Below are 17,080 nucleotides of genomic sequence, written 5' to 3' on the forward strand. Positions count from 1 at the left end.
CAGGTGCATGGTGGGAGCGGCGCTGCATGCCGGGATCCGTAGTCCGAGGGCCACCCCGGCAGGGCGCTTCCGACCGCTGCCGCGGCCCCGCCGCCGGGGACACGCCGCCGGGGACACGCCGTCCGCGCCGTCCCCGCGGGCCGCCCTTCCGGCCGGCCTCTCGTCGGGGCAGCTCCAGGTCCCTTCCGACGTCGCCGGGAACGCGCAGCCTCGCGAGAGCAGAGCCGGGAGCGCGCCTCGGGATCGGGCGCCGGCGAGAGGGCCGCGGAGTCACGTGCCCGGAGCCCGGCTCCTGGTTGGCTGCCGCCCGTTACCTGGCGACGGGCGCGCGGGCCGCGGCGAGGCCTCCCGGCGCGGCCGCCTCGCCCTCGCTCCGGGCCCCGGCCGCGTCGTCAGGCTGCAGATGGGAGCCCGGGGCGCGGAGGATGCGGGCGGGCGGCGGCCAGGCGCCGGCGCGGGGCCTCTTCCGGGACGCCGCCTTCCCGGCCTCGGAGGCCTCGCTCTTCTCCAGCTGCTCCACGCCGCTGGCGCAGTTTCGGGAGGACATCGCGTGGAGGCGGCCTCAGGTGGGGCGGGGGGGGGGGGGGCTGGGGGCGGGGCGGGGGCGGAGGGGCGGGGCTGGGGCGGTGCGGCGTGTGGGCGTGGCGGGGGCGGGGCTGGGGGCCATGGCGTGGCTTGGGGGCGGGGCATGGCGGAGGGGCGGGGCTGGGGCGGAGGGGCGGGGCTGCGTGGGGGCGGGGCTGGGGCGTGGCCGTGGCGGAGCAGAGGGGTGTGGCTGGGGCGGAGGGGCGAGGTCGGGGGGCGTGGCTGGGGCGGGACCGTGGCGGGACGGAGGGGCGTGGCGGGCCTGACCTGCGTGGGGGGGTCCCCCCACACCCCTACCCGCCCTTCCACCCGGTTCCCCCCAGCCGCGGGCCGGAGCGGGTGGGTGTGGCGGTGCCTCCGGGGCTCCTCGTTTGCCCTCGGTCTACATTGGCCCCCAATGGTTCCCATTGGACGGGACGTGGAGCCCTGGAGTCACCAGGGCTGGACGGAAGAGCTGCGCGGCAGCTGTGGCTGTGGTCCGCGCTGGCGCATCTGCCCATGGCAGAGCGGAGAGAAGAGCCGGGACACCCAGGAACCGGACCCGTTCATTGGCTCCTCTCCGCTGGGCTCCGCGTGACAGCCTCACATGGAGGGGAGGGAAGGCACAGTCTCTCCCCCTGGAGAACCTGGGTGCCCGGCCCCCTGCCTCCCGCACGGGTGCTTGTGCTGTTCCCGGGCCATGGGGTCCCCTTGTACCCGGAAAGGATCAGACCCAGGTCACCTACCAAGTTTTGGAAAATGTTTCGGGTTTTGTGCGCTTGAAATTTTTTGTAAACATGTTAAGAACAGAATACTGGCCTGGCCTAGTGTTTTGTTGTTGTTGTTTGTTTCTATTGTTGAAAGGCTGAGGAAGGAGCTTTATTTTGTGAGATGGCCAGTTCTGGGAAGAGACGACGCGAGCACTTCAGTCATCCCGTGAGACCAAGTTCCGTGTTGAACCAGGCCACGGACAGGGCAGGGAGTGAGGCCTGCAGAGGCAGAGCCCTAGTCCCAGTCCTTGCGTTGGGAGGGGTTGATGTTAGAAGCGTGTTATGTGCTAAGAATGACCACTGAAGGCAGCCGCACTGTGGAAACAGCTGCACTGGAGCCGTCAGAACTGCCTGGCTTTCGAGCAGCCGGGCTTACTGGGAGAGTACTGAGGGCGTTGGGAAGACCAGGGCCAACGCATGAGGAGCCTGGCCTTTGATGGGGATTTGGGCTTTGCCTTTTTACAAAAAGATTTTAGGTACAGTGAGAGGCTAGTACAGGGTTTTCAGTAAAGTGGTCATTCTGTTGGGATATGTGTTAATGATCTCACTCCTAGCCAGGGGCAGTGGCTCACATTTGTAAGCTACTTGGAGCCTTATAGGATCCCCATTCAAGATCAAGGTAATTTTTTAGTTTTTTTTTTGTTGTTGTTGGTTGTAGGATTCGGGGGCAGGGCACTGTTCCAGAGCTTTTGCACCTAAGGCTAGCACTCTACCATTTTGAGCTTCCTGTGGTTAACTGGAAGTACGAGTCTCATGAACTTTTCTACCATTTGAGCTTCCTGTGGTTAACTGGAAGTACGAGTCTCATGAACTTTTCTAACCTGGCTGGCTTTGAACCGCGCTCCTCAGAAAAGGTCAAGGGGATCTTGAACTTTGTTTTAACTGTGGCCAGTCAGGCAAAAAGTTTGCATGACCCTATCTCAAGCTGAATGGGTACACAGAAAATTTATGTAAGAGTATCACAAACGAGCTGGGGCTGAGAGTGAGATCCTACTTGAAAGGAGCAAAAAGAACTGGAGGCATGGCTCCAGTGGTATAATAAGCACAGGCTCTTAGTTCAAAGACCAGTACTGCCAAAACAAGCTCTCTCACTGGAGCCAGCACACCCTTAAAAGCTAGCTGACACTTTTTTTTTTCCTTGATGGTCATGGAACTTGAACTCAGGGCCTGGGTGCTGTCCCTGAGCTCTTCAGCTCAAGGCTACCACCCTACCCTTTGAGCCACCAGCACCACTTCTGGTTTTCTGGTGGTTAATTGGAGATAAGAGTCTCATGGACTTTAGTGCCTGGGCTGGCTCTGAACCAGGATCCTCAGATCTCAGCCTCCTGAGTAGCTAGGATGACAGGTGTGAGCCACTCTCCCCCCTCCCCTACCAATCTGATACTTCTTTTTTTAATTGTTATGTGGCTAGGAGTCTGGCTTAGTGGTACAGTGCTTGCCTAGAGTGCATGAAGCCTTGGGTCCCATTGCCTAGAACCACGTAAACAGAAAAAGCCAGAAGTGGTGCTGTGGCTCAAGTGGTAAAGTGCTAGCTTTGAGAAAAGACGCTCGGGGACAGTGCTCAGGACCTGAGTTCAAGACCCAGGATTGGCAAAAAAAAAAATTCCATAGGTTTAATTCTGTTTTCATACATTCGAGCTACTTGACCCCTGTTCATCTTCCTTATTTCCCCCCCCCATTGTCAGTCCAACCCCCTCCCCCAGTACCCCATACAGCAGAGCCTGTGTGACTTTCCTTCCTTCATTCAGTATAGAGTAATTGTATCAAAAGATTTCACCATGGAATTTCAGATGTCTGTGTATTATGTTCCACTCTGAGTAACTATAGTTCTCCCCTCTCCCCCCACCAATGAATGAAAGCTGCAAGTAGAGCTATATCAAGTGGTAGAGCACTAGCCTTGAGCAGAAAAGGTCAGAGACAGTGCCCAGGCCCTGAGGTCAAGCCTCGGACCTGACACAATAAAAGATGCATGCATAGTTTGCTTTCACCAGGAAGGATGGTGGACAGAAATGAGCACCCCTGAGCCTGAGCGAGATGGGGGAGCTGGAGGTCAGATGCTGAGGCGCTGTGGGTTCTTGCTGCGGGGAGCTCACCTGGTCAGAAAGCTGTTCCTGCTATGCCACTTGCATCCCTTGGCTTCTTAGTTTAAAGATGAGCTGCCAGGTCTGATCTGACTCTGGATGACAATGTTCTTTATTTCAGGAAATTTGTGCCACACCCCGACTGTTTCCAGATAACCCAGGGGAAGGACAGGTGAAGCAAGGGCTGCTGGGGGATTGCTGGTTCCTGTGTGCCTGTGCCGCCCTGCAGAAGAGTCAGCATCTCCTGGACCAGGTATGGGGTGGGTGCCTCCTCGCCCAGGTCAGGGGCGGCTGCCTCCCTCTGCTCCCTTCCTCCAGCGTGCTGAGACCAGGAAGCTCTCAGGAGAGCAGAGCCCCACACGAGCCAGTCTGTAGCCACACTCCTGACATCTGCTCTGGCTGGCCCATGTGGAGTGGGGTGTCAGGGCAGGACTGAAGACCCTGTGGGCCCTTCTGCAAGAATGGCCCCCTGGTGAGGCTCTGCCCTGCCCATTGGTTCTTGCACTGACCAGGGCTGTGCATTTGGGCCAAGACAATAGGCCAGTCTAACACACAGCACAGTGTGGGCAGAAGGGTTCCCGGTTGCTGGGTTAGAATGTGTTACCTCAGACAGTTGAGGGGAGTTAGTGTGGATTCTCAGTGTTAGATAGACAACTGGGGAGTTCTTAGTGGTTTCTCCTTGTCAGAGCGCGGCTGCCTGGGGCAGCATGTTGCCCAGCTTCTCACTGCACTGCCCTGGGGCAGCAGAGCAGCGCGCCTCCAGCCGCCTCATAGCCCTCCCTGCCTCCTGGACCTGTTTCTGAAAACAGGGGCGCCCGTGCCATTGTCCTGAGTGGAGGCAGCCCGTCTGCCTACGTGCTGCGCCCATACATGCCCGCCGCAGGGAAAATAGGCGCCCTGAAGGAACCCAGCTGAGGGCACGCTGGGGTCCAGGGGCTAGCCACGGTGGCCCTGAAGCTGGCAACCTGCTTGCAGCCAACTGCCTGGCACAGTCTTCATGTAGACTGAGGTCAAATGCTTGTTTGGGACGTGGTTACTCATAGTTGATGGTAAACTCTGGGAGACATTTGGGCACTGCAGTGCAGTCCAGAGTGATTTAAGTGAAAGCATGGCTTTTGTGATCACTGGCGGTGCTCGTCTCTCCTGTTCTGAGGAGTGTGGTGACGCCCGTCTCTCCTGTTCTGAGGAGTGTGGTGACGCCCGTCTCTCCTGTTCTGAGGAGTGTGGTGACATCTGTCTCTCCTGTTCTGAGGAGTGTGGTGGCACCTGTCTCTAGTGTTCTGAGGAGTGTGGTGACACCCGTCTCTCCTGTTCTGAGGAGTGTGGTGACGCCCGTCTCTCCTGTTCTGAGGAGTGTGGTGACGCCCGTCTCTCCTGTTCTGAGGAGTGTGGTGACACCCGTCTCTCCTGTTCTGAGGAGTGTGGTGACGCCCGTCTCTCGTGTTCTGAAGAGTGTGGTGACGCCCGTCTTTGTGTTCTGAGGAGTGTGGTGACATCTGTCTCTCCTGTTCTGAGGAGTGTGGTGACGCCCGTCTCTCCTGTTCTGAGGAGTGTGGTGACGCCCGTCTCTCCTGTTCTGAGGAGTGTGGTGACGCCCGTCTCTCGTGTTCTGAGGAGTGTGGTGGCACCGTCTCTCCTGTTCTGAGGAGTGTGGTGACGCCCGTCTCTCCTGTTCTGAGGAGTGTGGTGACGCCCGTCTCTCCTGTTCTGAGGAGTGTGGTGACGCCCGTCTCTCGTGTTCTGAGGAGTGTGGTGACATCTGTCTCTCGTGTTCTGAGGAGTGTGGTGACGCCCGTCTCTCCTGTTCTGAGGAGTGTGGTGACGCCCGTCTTTGTGTTCTGAGGAGTGTGGTGACACCCGTCTCTCGTGTTCTGAGGAGTGTGGTGACGCCCGTCTCTCCTGTTCTGAGGAGTGTGGTGACGCCCGTCTCTCGTGTTCTTAGGAGTGTGGTGACGCCCGTCTCTAGTGTTCTGAGGAGTGTGGTGACGCCCCTCTTTGTGTTCTGAGGAGTGTGGTGACACCCGTCTCTCGTGTTCTGAGGAGTGTGGTGACGCCCGTCTCTCGTGTTCTGAGGAGTGTGGTGACGCCCGTCTCTCCTGTTCTGAGGAGTGTGGTGACGCCCGTCTCTCCTGTTCTGAGGAGTGTGGTGACGCCCGTCTTTGTGTTCTGAGGAGTGTGGTGACACCCGTCTCTCGTGTTCTGAGGAGTGTGGTGACGCCCGTCTCTCCTGTTCTGAGGAGTGTGGTGACGCCCGTCTCTCGTGTTCTGAGGAGTGTGGTGACATCTGTCTCTCGTGTTCTGAGGAGTGTGGTGACGCCCGTCTCTCCTGTTCTGAGGAGTGTGGTGACGCCCGTCTTTGTGTTCTGAGGAGTGTGGTGACACCCGTCTCTCGTGTTCTGAGGAGTGTGGTGACGCCCGTCTCTCCTGTTCTGAGGAGTGTGGTGACGCCCGTCTCTCGTGTTCTTAGGAGTGTGGTGACGCCCGTCTCTAGTGTTCTGAGGAGTGTGGTGACGCCCCTCTTTGTGTTCTGAGGAGTGTGGTGACACCCGTCTCTCGTGTTCTGAGGAGTGTGGTGACGCCCGTCTCTCGTGTTCTGAGGAGTGTGGTGACGCCCGTCTCTCCTGTTCTGAGGAGTGTGGTGACGCCCCTCTTTGTGTTCTGAGGAGTGTGGTGACGCCCGCCTCGCGTGTTCTGAGGAGTGTGGTGACATCTGTCTCTCCTGTTCTGAGGAGTGTGGTGACGCCCGTCTCTCCTGTTCTGAGGAGTGTGGTGACGCCCGTCTCTCGTGTTCTGAGGAGTGTGGTGGCACCGTCTCTCCTGTTCTGAGGAGTGTGGTGACGCCCGTCTCTCCTGTTCTGAGGAGTGTGGTGACGCCCGTCTCTCCTGTTCTGAGGAGTGTGGTGACGCCCGTCTTTGTGTTCTGAGGAGTGTGGTGACGCCCGTCTTTGTGTTCTGAGGAGTGTGGTGACGCCCGTCTCTCCTGTTCTGAGGAGTGTGGTGACGCCCGTCTTTGTGTTCTGAGGAGTGTGGTGACGCCCGTCTCTCGTGTTCTGAGGAGTGTGGTGACGCCCGTCTCTCGTGTTCTGAGGAGTGTGGTGGCACCGTCTCTCGTGTTCTGAGGAGTGTGGTGACGCCCGTCTCTCGTGTTCTGAGGAGTGTGGTGACGCCCGTCTCTCGTGTTCTGAGGAGTGTGGTGACGCCCGTCTCTCGTGGTCTGAGGAGTGTGGTGACGCCCGTCTCTAGTGTTCTGAGGAGTGTGGTGACGCCCGTCTCTCGTGTTCTGAAGAGTGTGGTGACGCCCGTCTTTGTGTTCTGAGGAGTGTGGTGACATCTGTCTCTCCTGTTCTGAGGAGTGTGGTGACGCCCGTCTCTCGTGTTCTGAGGAGTGTGGTGACATCTGTCTCTCCTGTTCTGAGGAGTGTGGTGACGCCCGTCTCTCCTGTTCTGAGGAGTGTGGTGACGCCCGTCTCTCCTGTTCTGAGGAGTGTGGTGACGCCCGTCTCTCGTGTTCTGAGGAGTGTGGTGACATCTGTCTCTCGTGTTCTGAGGAGTGTGGTGACGCCCGTCTCTCCTGTTCTGAGGAGTGTGGTGACGCCCGTCTTTGTGTTCTGAGGAGTGTGGTGACACCCGTCTCTCGTGTTCTGAGGAGTGTGGTGACGCCCGTCTCTCCTGTTCTGAGGAGTGTGGTGACGCCCGTCTCTCGTGTTCTTAGGAGTGTGGTGACGCCCGTCTCTAGTGTTCTGAGGAGTGTGGTGACGCCCCTCTTTGTGTTCTGAGGAGTGTGGTGACACCCGTCTCTCGTGTTCTGAGGAGTGTGGTGACGCCCGTCTCTCGTGTTCTGAGGAGTGTGGTGACGCCCGTCTCTCCTGTTCTGAGGAGTGTGGTGACGCCCCTCTTTGTGTTCTGAGGAGTGTGGTGACGCCCGCCTCGCGTGTTCTGAGGAGTGTGGTGACATCTGTCTCTCCTGTTCTGAGGAGTGTGGTGACGCCCGTCTCTCCTGTTCTGAGGAGTGTGGTGACGCCCGTCTCTCGTGTTCTGAGGAGTGTGGTGGCACCGTCTCTCCTGTTCTGAGGAGTGTGGTGACGCCCGTCTCTCCTGTTCTGAGGAGTGTGGTGACGCCCGTCTCTCCTGTTCTGAGGAGTGTGGTGACGCCCGTCTTTGTGTTCTGAGGAGTGTGGTGACGCCCGTCTTTGTGTTCTGAGGAGTGTGGTGACGCCCGTCTCTCCTGTTCTGAGGAGTGTGGTGACGCCCGTCTTTGTGTTCTGAGGAGTGTGGTGACGCCCGTCTCTCGTGTTCTGAGGAGTGTGGTGGCACCGTCTCTCGTGTTCTGAGGAGTGTGGTGACGCCCGTCTCTCGTGTTCTGAGGAGTGTGGTGACGCCCGTCTCTCGTGTTCTGAGGAGTGTGGTGACGCCCGTCTCTCGTGGTCTGAGGAGTGTGGTGACGCCCGTCTCTAGTGTTCTGAGGAGTGTGGTGACGCCCGTCTCTCGTGTTCTGAAGAGTGTGGTGACGCCCGTCTTTGTGTTCTGAGGAGTGTGGTGACATCTGTCTCTCCTGTTCTGAGGAGTGTGGTGACGCCCGTCTCTCGTGTTCTGAGGAGTGTGGTGACATCTGTCTCTCCTGTTCTGAGGAGTGTGGTGACGCCCGTCTCTCGTGTTCTGAGGAGTGTGGTGACGCCCTTCTCTCCTGTTCTGAGGAGTGTGGTGACACCCGTCTCTCGTGTTCTGAGGAGTGTGGTGACGCCCGTCTCTCGTGTTCTGAGGAGTGTGGTGACGCCCGTCTCTCCTGTTCTGACGAGTGTGGTGACGCCCGTCTCTCGTGTTCTGAGGAGTGTGGTGACGCCCGTCTCTCCTGTTCTGAGGAGTGTGGTGACGCCCGTCTCTCGTGTTCTGAGGAGTGTGGTGACGCCCGTCTCTCCTGTTCTGAGGAGTGTGGTGACGCCCGTCTTTCATGCTCTCCTTCTGCCCTCCTTGTGCATGCTAGGTCTTTCCTCCGGGACAGCCGAGCTGGTCTGACCAGACCTACCGTGGCCTCTTCGTCTGTCGAATCTGGCAGTTTGGACGCTGGGAGGAGGTGACCATAGATGACCGTCTACCTTGTCTTGCAGGGAGACTGTGCTTCTCCCGGTGCCAGAGAGACGATGTGTTCTGGCTTCCCTTACTGGAAAAGGCCTATGCCAAGTAAGTGTGCCCCACAGAAGTGACAGGGCCTTCGGGCCATGTCAATCCTCGGATGCTGTTCCAGGAGGCCTGGCACACCTGCTCTGGTCCTCTACCCACAGGGTGTTGGCAGCTGTCAGGCTCTGGCAGCCAGGCTGAGGGTCCAGACGTGGACTCTCCTCTGGGACCTGTGGTCTGCTTTTCCCTGTCCCTCCCTTCACAGTCCTCTGCAGGGAGAGGGCCTGCATATCCATTTCACCTCTCAGACCCCACAGAATGTGTGTCTTGAACATTCAGGGCCGGTGGCCATCTGTGTGGTCAGGGGAGGAAGGAGCCCTGGTGCCACCCCTTCCTTGGCGTGGTCCTGCTCACGAGTCTCGGCTCTGGCTGAGGGAGGCTCATGGGCAGGTGTTCGGCAGAGAATGGAGAAAGGCTGGACCTCCAGGGTTGGGGGACATGAGAGTGGGGCCCTTTACCTTGTGCCTTGCCTACCCTGGCAAGGTGAACTTGGGCAGAGACTAGCAGGGACAACAGCAGACGATGGCACTTGTAGGTGAGCCCACGTCTCATCCCACCAAAGATTTGGTGGGAGGCTAGGGTCATCATGGAGGCAGGGGTCAGAAGACATGCCGAGGAGTGGCACAGACAGAGCCCCATGGTCAAGCCCTCTCCTGTGTTGTGGTCCCATAGGGTCCACGGGTCCTATGAGCACCTGTGGGCAGGGCAGGTGGCAGATGCCCTTGTGGACCTGACTGGCGGCCTGGCGGAAAGGTGGAACCTGAAGGATTTGGCCGGGAGCAGTGGCCAGCAGGACAAAGCTCGTGCCTGGGATCACAGGGCCTGTCGACAGCTTCTCCGCCTGAAGGACCGGTGTTTGATCAGCTGCTCAGTGCTTAACCCCAGAGAAGGTGAGGCACGTGGTCATGGCCCCCTGCCGTGCAGCTCAAGAAACACGAAGTGTCCTGAGTTTGTGATCTTCCTCTTCTGTCTCTCTTCCTCCTCCAGCAGTCTTTTCGGTTAGGGCAAGGCAGGACCAACATCACAGTCCCTGCCACAGAGACAAACTGCGAAGCAGGAGTGGTCTGCAGGGTCACCATCCCTGCTCCTTCACACCCGCTCTTCACGTTAGGGACACCATTGGGTTGATTAAGAGCAGAGTATCAGTGAAGGAGGGCGGCCAGCAAGGCGGTTCACACCCACAGTCCCCTCACCGTGGGAGGTAGAGATGAGGGAGTGATTAGATGCCAGGTAGACAAAAAGTTAGCAAGACTCCATCTCAACAAACCGTCTGATGTGCTGCCCCACACCTGTGTTCCTGGTATGTGAGGGACCTAGGAGACCATTCGGAGGCCAGCCGAGCAAAAATGGGAGACCCTACCCCAGAAATAACTAAAGCAAAAGAGGACAAGGAAGATGGGAGGGCTAATTCAAGGGTCAGAGTGCCTGCCTAGCAAGCAGATAGCCCCAGGTTCAAACTCGAGTATTGCCAAAACTAAAGGGGGGTGGGGTGTGGAAAAACAGTTAAAACCATCTGTGATGTTTCAGTGCACTTCTCAGTTTTCCACAAATGTGTGTGTTTCTTTTCTTTTTTTTTTTTTTTTTTTGCCAGTCCTGGGCTTGAGCTCAGGGCCTGAGCACTGTCCTTGGACTTTCTCAAGGCTAGAGCTCTACCTCTTGAGCCTCAGCACCACTTCTGGCTTTTTTCTATGTCTGTGGTACCAAGGAATTGAACCTGGGTCTTCGTGCATGCTAGGTAAGCACTCTACTGGTAGGGCAGACTCCTGGCCCCGTGTGTGTGTGTGTTTCTATTCTGTTTTTCTTTGCTGCTATACAGATTTTAACATCTTATTTCATTTGTGGACCTGACATGGATTTCTCAATCCTTTTACTATTTTCTGTGTATGTAATACTGATTAAATGAACTCAGGTCTTCATGCATGCTAGGCATGCACCTACCACTAAGCCACAGTACCAGTCTGAATCTTTTATTTACACTGAAGATTTGTTTTCCTAATCCAGCTTTGGTTTAAAAGTATCAACATAGGGGCCAGGAGTTTGGCCTAGTGGTAGAGTGCTTGCCTAGCATGCACGAAAACCCAGGTTTGATTCCTCGGTACCACATACATAGAAAAAGCCAGAAATGCTGCTGTGGCTCAAGGGGTAGAGCTCTAGCCTTAGAAAGCCCTGATTCAAGGCCCAGGACTGGCAAAAAAAAAAAAAAAAAAAAAAAAAAACCCAAAAATCAACATATCTGCCAGGATTGTGTCTGGTGGTAGAGTGCTTGCTTAGCATGCACAAAGACCCAGGTTCGATTCCTTGGTACCACATACACAGAAAAAGCCGGAACTGGTGCTGTGGCTTAAATGGTAGAAAGCTCAAGGACAGTGCCCAGGCCCTGAGTTCAAGCCCCAGGACTGGCAAAAACAAAAACAAAAAAAACCCCAAAACAAGAAAACCATGGAAAGAAACCATGTTAGCAGCCACACTGCCTTGGTCTGAGTGTGCTAGACTCTGTGTCTAGGGGCCCTGGCAGACCCTGAGGCAGGAGGAGACCCTTGTGGTGGTGAGCCCCTCCCTGAGGTGGTGAGTGCTTCCTGCCAACCCCGCTGGAGCAGCGTCCAGGATGTGGGCCGAGCCTTCCGCTAGAGGAGTGTGAGAACTGGCTGAAGAACATCAGCTCCCTGGGCCACCTCAAGTGCAGAAGTGCTGCGGTAACACGTGCAGGGCTGCCGGGGTGTCCAGGACTCGAGCTACCAGGGGGCACCGCTGAGTTATCTTGTGCCTCCCAGCCCCCTGCCCTTCCCAGATCGTGGACACCACTTTCTGCCCCCTCCACCTCTGTGTCCCTCTGCCTCAGCTTGGCCAAGTGAGTGTCTCCTGGACACCAGTCTTTGGTTTTGGTCTGAGTGTCCTGTGTGCGGCTGGTTTGCTGGAAGAGGGCTGCCTCTCCTGGCTTCCACAGTCGCAGACGCTTCAGTGACAGAATCATGCGTGCTTGAAGACTGGCCTGTACCGGGGTTCTGCGTGGACACGTGGTAACAGCCGAGGCTCAGCGAAGGGACTGAGTCTCGCAGCACCAGGCCCCAGTGGCAGCAGGCCAGAGACAGCGCTCGGCCCTTCCCCTTGGCACACGGTGCCGTAGAGATCGCCTGACACCTGGCTGCATCTCAGGGACCCGAGTCTCCTGGCCACCCAGGCTGAGCGGGCAGCCACCCAGCAGGGCTGTGGTGCTGTTCTGTTCACAGGTGCCCGGGAGCTGGGTGAGTTCCACGCCTTCATCATCTCGGACCTGTGGGAGCTCCAGAGTCTGGCCGGCCAGCCCATCCTGCTCCTGCGGATCCAGAACCCCTGGGGCCGCAGCTGCTGGCAGGGGCTGTGGAGAGAGGGGTGAGCGCCAGAGAGCTGTGCTGGGTGGGAGAAAGGGTGGCATGGAGACCTTAAGGGTGCCTGGGCCTTCATGCCCACCTGGCCTCCATGTCCCTGGCCTGTGCTCGGTCACTTCAACTGCCAGCACCAGCTCACATCCCACCGTGCTTCCCCGTGGGCCTTTGCACGCCTGGGCCGTGAGGCCTCAGGATTTAGAGCTCTCAGGAACACCGTGCAGTGGCGTGGTCCTGGCCAGGTGTTTGGCTGAGTAGGATGGCTCTCAGCTCGCTGAGACTCAACGACACCAGAATCTCCTGGGAGATTCTGCTGGACAAACAGCATGGCGGTGACGCGGGTCCCACAGCCCACAGCATCAGGGTCCAGACTGAGACTTGACTGTCCTGGGAAGACACCCCCTAGAGGCAGAGTGTCTGCTGAAGGAGTCGACACCCCCAGAGACAGGGCACCCTGAGGAAGGAATAGACTCCCCTGGTGGGTACAGTGCCTGCCGCAAAGGACTAGAGGTTTTGGTGGGTGGCTGTAGCTCAGCAGACCTCACCCCACAGGGTGCCTCAGCCAGGAGGGTCTGTGAGGCTGGGATCCCCGGGAGTGTGAGAATTCAGGGGCACCCAGCCTCCCTCTGCCTTGGTTGTCGGCTCCTTGCAGGGGCGAAGGATGGAAGCAGGTGGAGCCGGTGGAGCAGGCCCAGCTCCTGGCACAGCTCCGGGAAGGGGAGTTCTGGGTGGAGGAGGAAGAGTTCCTCAGGGAGTTTGATGAGGTCACCATTGGATTCCCAGTCACAGAAGCCGGCCACCTGCAGAGTCTCTACACAGGTAGGGCCTTCCACCCCTGGAGTGGAGAGACTGGACAGGAGGGTGGTTCCGTGTGCTGAACCATCTGGGGAGATGGGGGCCCTGAAAGGGCAGGCTGGCTGTGGGCTGAGCTCGGCAGAGCCACAGGAGCCACCCCCAAGCTGATGCGTGTGCTTTCCACTAGAGAAGGTGCTGTCCCACGCACGGGCCCTGTCTGGTGCCTGGGTCGCCGGGCAGTCGGCGGGAGGCTGCCGGAACAACAGCTGCTTCCCCTGCAACCCCAAGTTCTGGCTGCGGCTCTCCGAGTCCAGTGAAGTGTGCATGGCTGTCCTTCAGAGGCCCCAGAAGCGTGGAGCAGGCCCAGCCCGGGCTCTGGTGGGCCGTGGCCCTGCCCCAGCAGGCCCTCCTGGCCAGCACTACCAGGCCGTGGGCCTGCACCTGTGGAAGGTAATCGTCCAGCGGGCCTGGGTAGCCTGCAGAGGCCACTCGCACCTTCTCAGACCCTGCCCTACCCTGGGTGCCCTGCTGGCCAAGGGTGGAGGCCAGCAGGAGGGCCGCCCACAGGCCCCGCCATATGGAACCGTCGTGGGGGGGGGGGCGGACAAAAGCCAGCCAAGCCTTGGGCTGGCATTGACCCTGTGGCCTCCCCAGACTCGTGATCCCAGAGTGGGGATCTGGAAACTCACTTGGCATTTCTCTGCCATAGCCTGACATGCAGTTAGATCTGCCAGCACATCTGTGTAGCACAGCCCAGAGCACGTGGGTCGAGTGTGCGCATGCTTGCTCCGGGCTGGTTCCAGTGGGTGTGGTGACAGTGTGATGGACCCCTCATACCCACTGATCCTTGTCTTGCGGTGGGCGTGGCGTATGTCAAAAGAAGCTGCTGGGGATCTGTCCTGGCTGCGTGGGGCGTGGCTCTGTGTCAGTGCTGGGGAGACCCAACTCTGGGAGGTGCAGTCTCCCTGGTGAGTTCTGGGCCCTGTCCACGCAGAGGAGCAAGGGTGGGCCACCCAGGCTGGCTCTCCTCCCCAGAACCTCCTGCCCGTACCGTTGCAGGTAGAAGGGCGGCGTGTCAATCTGCCCCGGATCCTGTCTGCACCCCCGGTGGCTGGCACTGCCTGTCACGCATACGACCGCGAGGTCCATCTGCGCTGCCAGCTCTCCCCGGGCTTCTACCTGGCTGTCCCCAGCACTTTCCTGAAGGATGTGCCAGGGCAGTTCCTGCTTCGGGTCTTCTCCTCCGGGGCGGTCTCGCTCAGGTGAGGAGCTGCTGCCCGCGGGCTTTCATGCCGAGGGAGCATCAAGGGTGAGGCGCGGGCCGCCTCCCTCTGCAGGACGAGTTCATCTCTGAACGTGCTACCTCTGCCTCTGCTGTTCCTCCTGCAGTGCTGTCAGGCTAGCGGCCAAGGGTGCCTCCCCCAGGGCAGCCCAGCCTGCTGGCGAATGGGAGACTGTGCAGCTGCGGGGGCGCTGGAGAGCTGGACAGACGGCCGGGGGCAGCAGGAACTTCGCCTCCTACCCCTGCAACCCTTGCCTCCCGTTCTCTGTCCCTGAGGGCGCCGGTCCCCGCCGTGTCCGCATCACCCTGTACCAGCACTGCCGGCTCCGTGACAGCCAGCTCCACCCCATCGGCTTCCACATCTTCCAGGTGAGCTGGGCGTGACCTGCGGTGAGCCTGCCCTGTGGTCTGTGGTGCTGGCTGGCTGAGGGAGCCCGTGCTCTGCCTGCCATTCGGGCCTGGCCATCTGGCTGCTTGGTCTCTTAGAAGGCGCACCTGTAGGTCCCATGAAGTCCTTGGGCCCAGGCAGCCTCTGGGACTGCTCTGGGGCCTGGGTGAAGGACCACCTCCCCACAGGGTGAGGGTGGCCCCAGAGAGGGACTGCAGGGCACCCCTGGCAGAGCTGCTTGGCAGGGGTAGGCAGCGGCTAGGAGAGACGGCAGGCTGGGCTCCGGCGGGATGGTCACTCCAGGGGACAGGCCAGGCGTATTGGACTAGAAGGGGCCACGCAAACACGCCCACGGTGTGACCGCTTACTTGCCAGCCATCCGCCACTGTGGTTAGCAAGCTTAGAGGATTCCATAGAGACTCAAAAGCAGACAGGAGGAGCCGCCGGACAGTTCCCCAGAAACTGCGACGGGGCTGTCCAGGAAGTGAAGCGTGGTCAGGGGAGGCCACGCACAGGGACCCCACAGCTGGGGGCTTGGAAGCACATCCATGCGACCCTCAGAGAAGAGGGACTGGGTCTTTTGTGCCCCTTGGGAATCGAGAGAGAGAGAGACTTCTAGAATTGTGCCACCAGTCGCCTGCTTGGGCACCAGGAAGAGTGTAGCTGAGCAACAGCCAGCATATAAACACCAAGTCAAGATCTAGATGACCCTCTAGGCTTGGGTGCCACTGGTAAGACCTCTGGCAAGGGTGGGCTGGCCTCTGGGGTGCTCGACCCAGTGCCAGCCTGTCAGTTCCTCCTAGGACAGGGGACACATGGCCCAGGAGGAATATGGGGCATGAGGTCCCAGAAATCCAAGCAGGTCACACCAGGCTGGGCTGACTGGGCAGAGGACACGTCTGCTGCCCCCATGCAGGCGCTCCCAGCCTGCATTCATGATCCCCCAGGTCCCGCCAGGCGGTGTGAGCCAGGACCCCCATGCTCTGCTGCTCCAGGAGCCTCTGCTGAGTTGTGTGCCTCATCGTTATGCACAAGAAGTGAGCCGGCTCTGTTTCCTGCCGCCCGGAGCCTACAGGCTTGTGCCCTCCACCTACCTGCCGGACTCTGAGGCAGACTTCACCGTCACCATAGCGATCCGGATAGACAGGTTGGAATTGGCGAGGGCTGGGGTCCTCAGCACGTGGGGGCTTGCCCCTTCCCCACATGCCCAAGGCCCAGCTTGCCTCGGCCAACCCCAGGGGTGGGCCTGTGGGCCTTGCAGCTCCTTGTTGGTGAGCCTGGGAAGAGGCCCTGGGCTGACTGGCGTCTCTCCACAGGCGGTCCATTCACAGCCAGGAGATGCTGGGCCAGGCCCTCCAGGAGGTTTGTATGCAGCATCCCGTGGCCAGCTGATGGTCCGGGGTCTTAATTCCTTCAGCTCCCCACAGCCCCCCCACATCCATCTTGCTGCAGGTGCCCTCTGCTTCTTCCCATGAGCGCCTCAGGGAAGGGCCTGAGGGACAGGGTCTGTGTCTCGTTCCTCGGGGTTGAGGGCCGGGGAAGGCTGGACCTCTCCCACTCCTTTTGCAGGTCTCCCTCGTAGCGGTGATGAAAACCTAATGGGACATCCCTGTACGCCGGCGTGGTGGCCCAGGCCTGGTGGAGCTGCTCAGCCACCGTGGGGGGCCTACAGCCTCAGCCCTGGAGCCTCCGCTGGGGCCCCCTGACTCCTGGCCCAGCAGGCGCTGCAGAAAGGGCAAGAACTGAAGGGGCATCTTTGTTCCAACCCTGAAACTGCAAGATTACAGCATCCCAGAGAGGCGGGCTGGAGGCTTTCCCGGATCTCCCTGGCCGTCTTTCCTTGACTTGGGATGCCCCTGACCAAGCAGGATCGTGTTGTGACAAACGTCCTTGAAAACTGTCTATTAACTGAAATATTTTTAGGATGTGACTTTATAAATAAACAAGGGATTTAAGAATTGGTCTTCCACAAAGTCCACCAATGGAGACTGCTTGCAGTGGGCAGGTGTGGGGCGGTGCCATCTCCACCCGGCTGTGATGATGGTGTCTGCCCTGACGCTGCCGTCCCCGCCCTCCCGGCCCTGTGGTGCCGCGAGGAGGGTGGTCATTCTCATGCCCCGAGGTGGCCCTAGTGGGTCTGTAGGCCGTGGACTCACCTGAACTGGGCCCCACGACAGGCTGAGTCAACTCAGGACCTTTGTGCCCAGCAGCTCCTTCCCCGGGCTCAGCTGGGGAGGGGTGGGCCACAGTCCCCGGGAGTCCACTTTGCAAGGGGACAGGTAACGCCATCGCTCAGGTCAGGATGTGGACTTTGAGATGACTGCGCTGGCCTTCCTTGACTGGCTCTGCTGTGTGGTACCTGGTTGGTGGCCCTGAGCCGCCCCTGTTGATGTCCCATGGGTCCCTGTGCCACCTCTCCCCCCCACCCCCCAGCTCTGATGCTCTTCTAGTTGTCTCCAGGTGTCTGGTAGACTAGGGCCACCAACCCAGCCTCTGCCTTTCGGGGTATGAACCCCACCCCCTGGTGGCCTGGGCCTTGTCGTGCTGTGTACTGTCACCAACTAGCCTGCAGGACAGCCAGCAGATAGGTAATACGCCCAAATCCAGACCTAAGGTCTCAGCAAGGTGTGGCCCAGGCTTTCCTGGGGAATAAGAATGAGGGT

General features: G+C 59.2%; 1 protein-coding gene across 1 annotated transcript; it reads left to right on the plus strand.

Moving 5' to 3' along the window:
- Nucleotides 1-303: 303 nt before the first annotated feature.
- Nucleotides 304-16,574, plus strand: Capn10 (calpain 10). The gene is made up of 12 exons (XM_090355178.1): nucleotides 304-566; nucleotides 3,537-3,668; nucleotides 8,397-8,593; nucleotides 9,263-9,480; nucleotides 11,818-11,959; nucleotides 12,605-12,771; nucleotides 12,935-13,197; nucleotides 13,807-14,009; nucleotides 14,137-14,398; nucleotides 15,365-15,564; nucleotides 15,734-15,779; nucleotides 15,987-16,574. Exons 1-12 carry the CDS (start codon nucleotides 426-428, stop codon nucleotides 16,014-16,016), a joined length of 2,001 nt encoding a protein of 666 aa, XP_090211304.1. The 5' UTR covers nucleotides 304-425; the 3' UTR covers nucleotides 16,017-16,574.
- Nucleotides 16,575-17,080: the final 506 nt, after the last annotated feature.

Source organism: Megascapheus bottae, chromosome 21 (assembly GCF_031878675.1).
Source record: "Megascapheus bottae isolate mThoBot1 chromosome 21, mThoBot2.hap1, whole genome shotgun sequence".
NCBI lineage: Eukaryota > Metazoa > Chordata > Mammalia > Rodentia > Geomyidae > Megascapheus > Megascapheus bottae.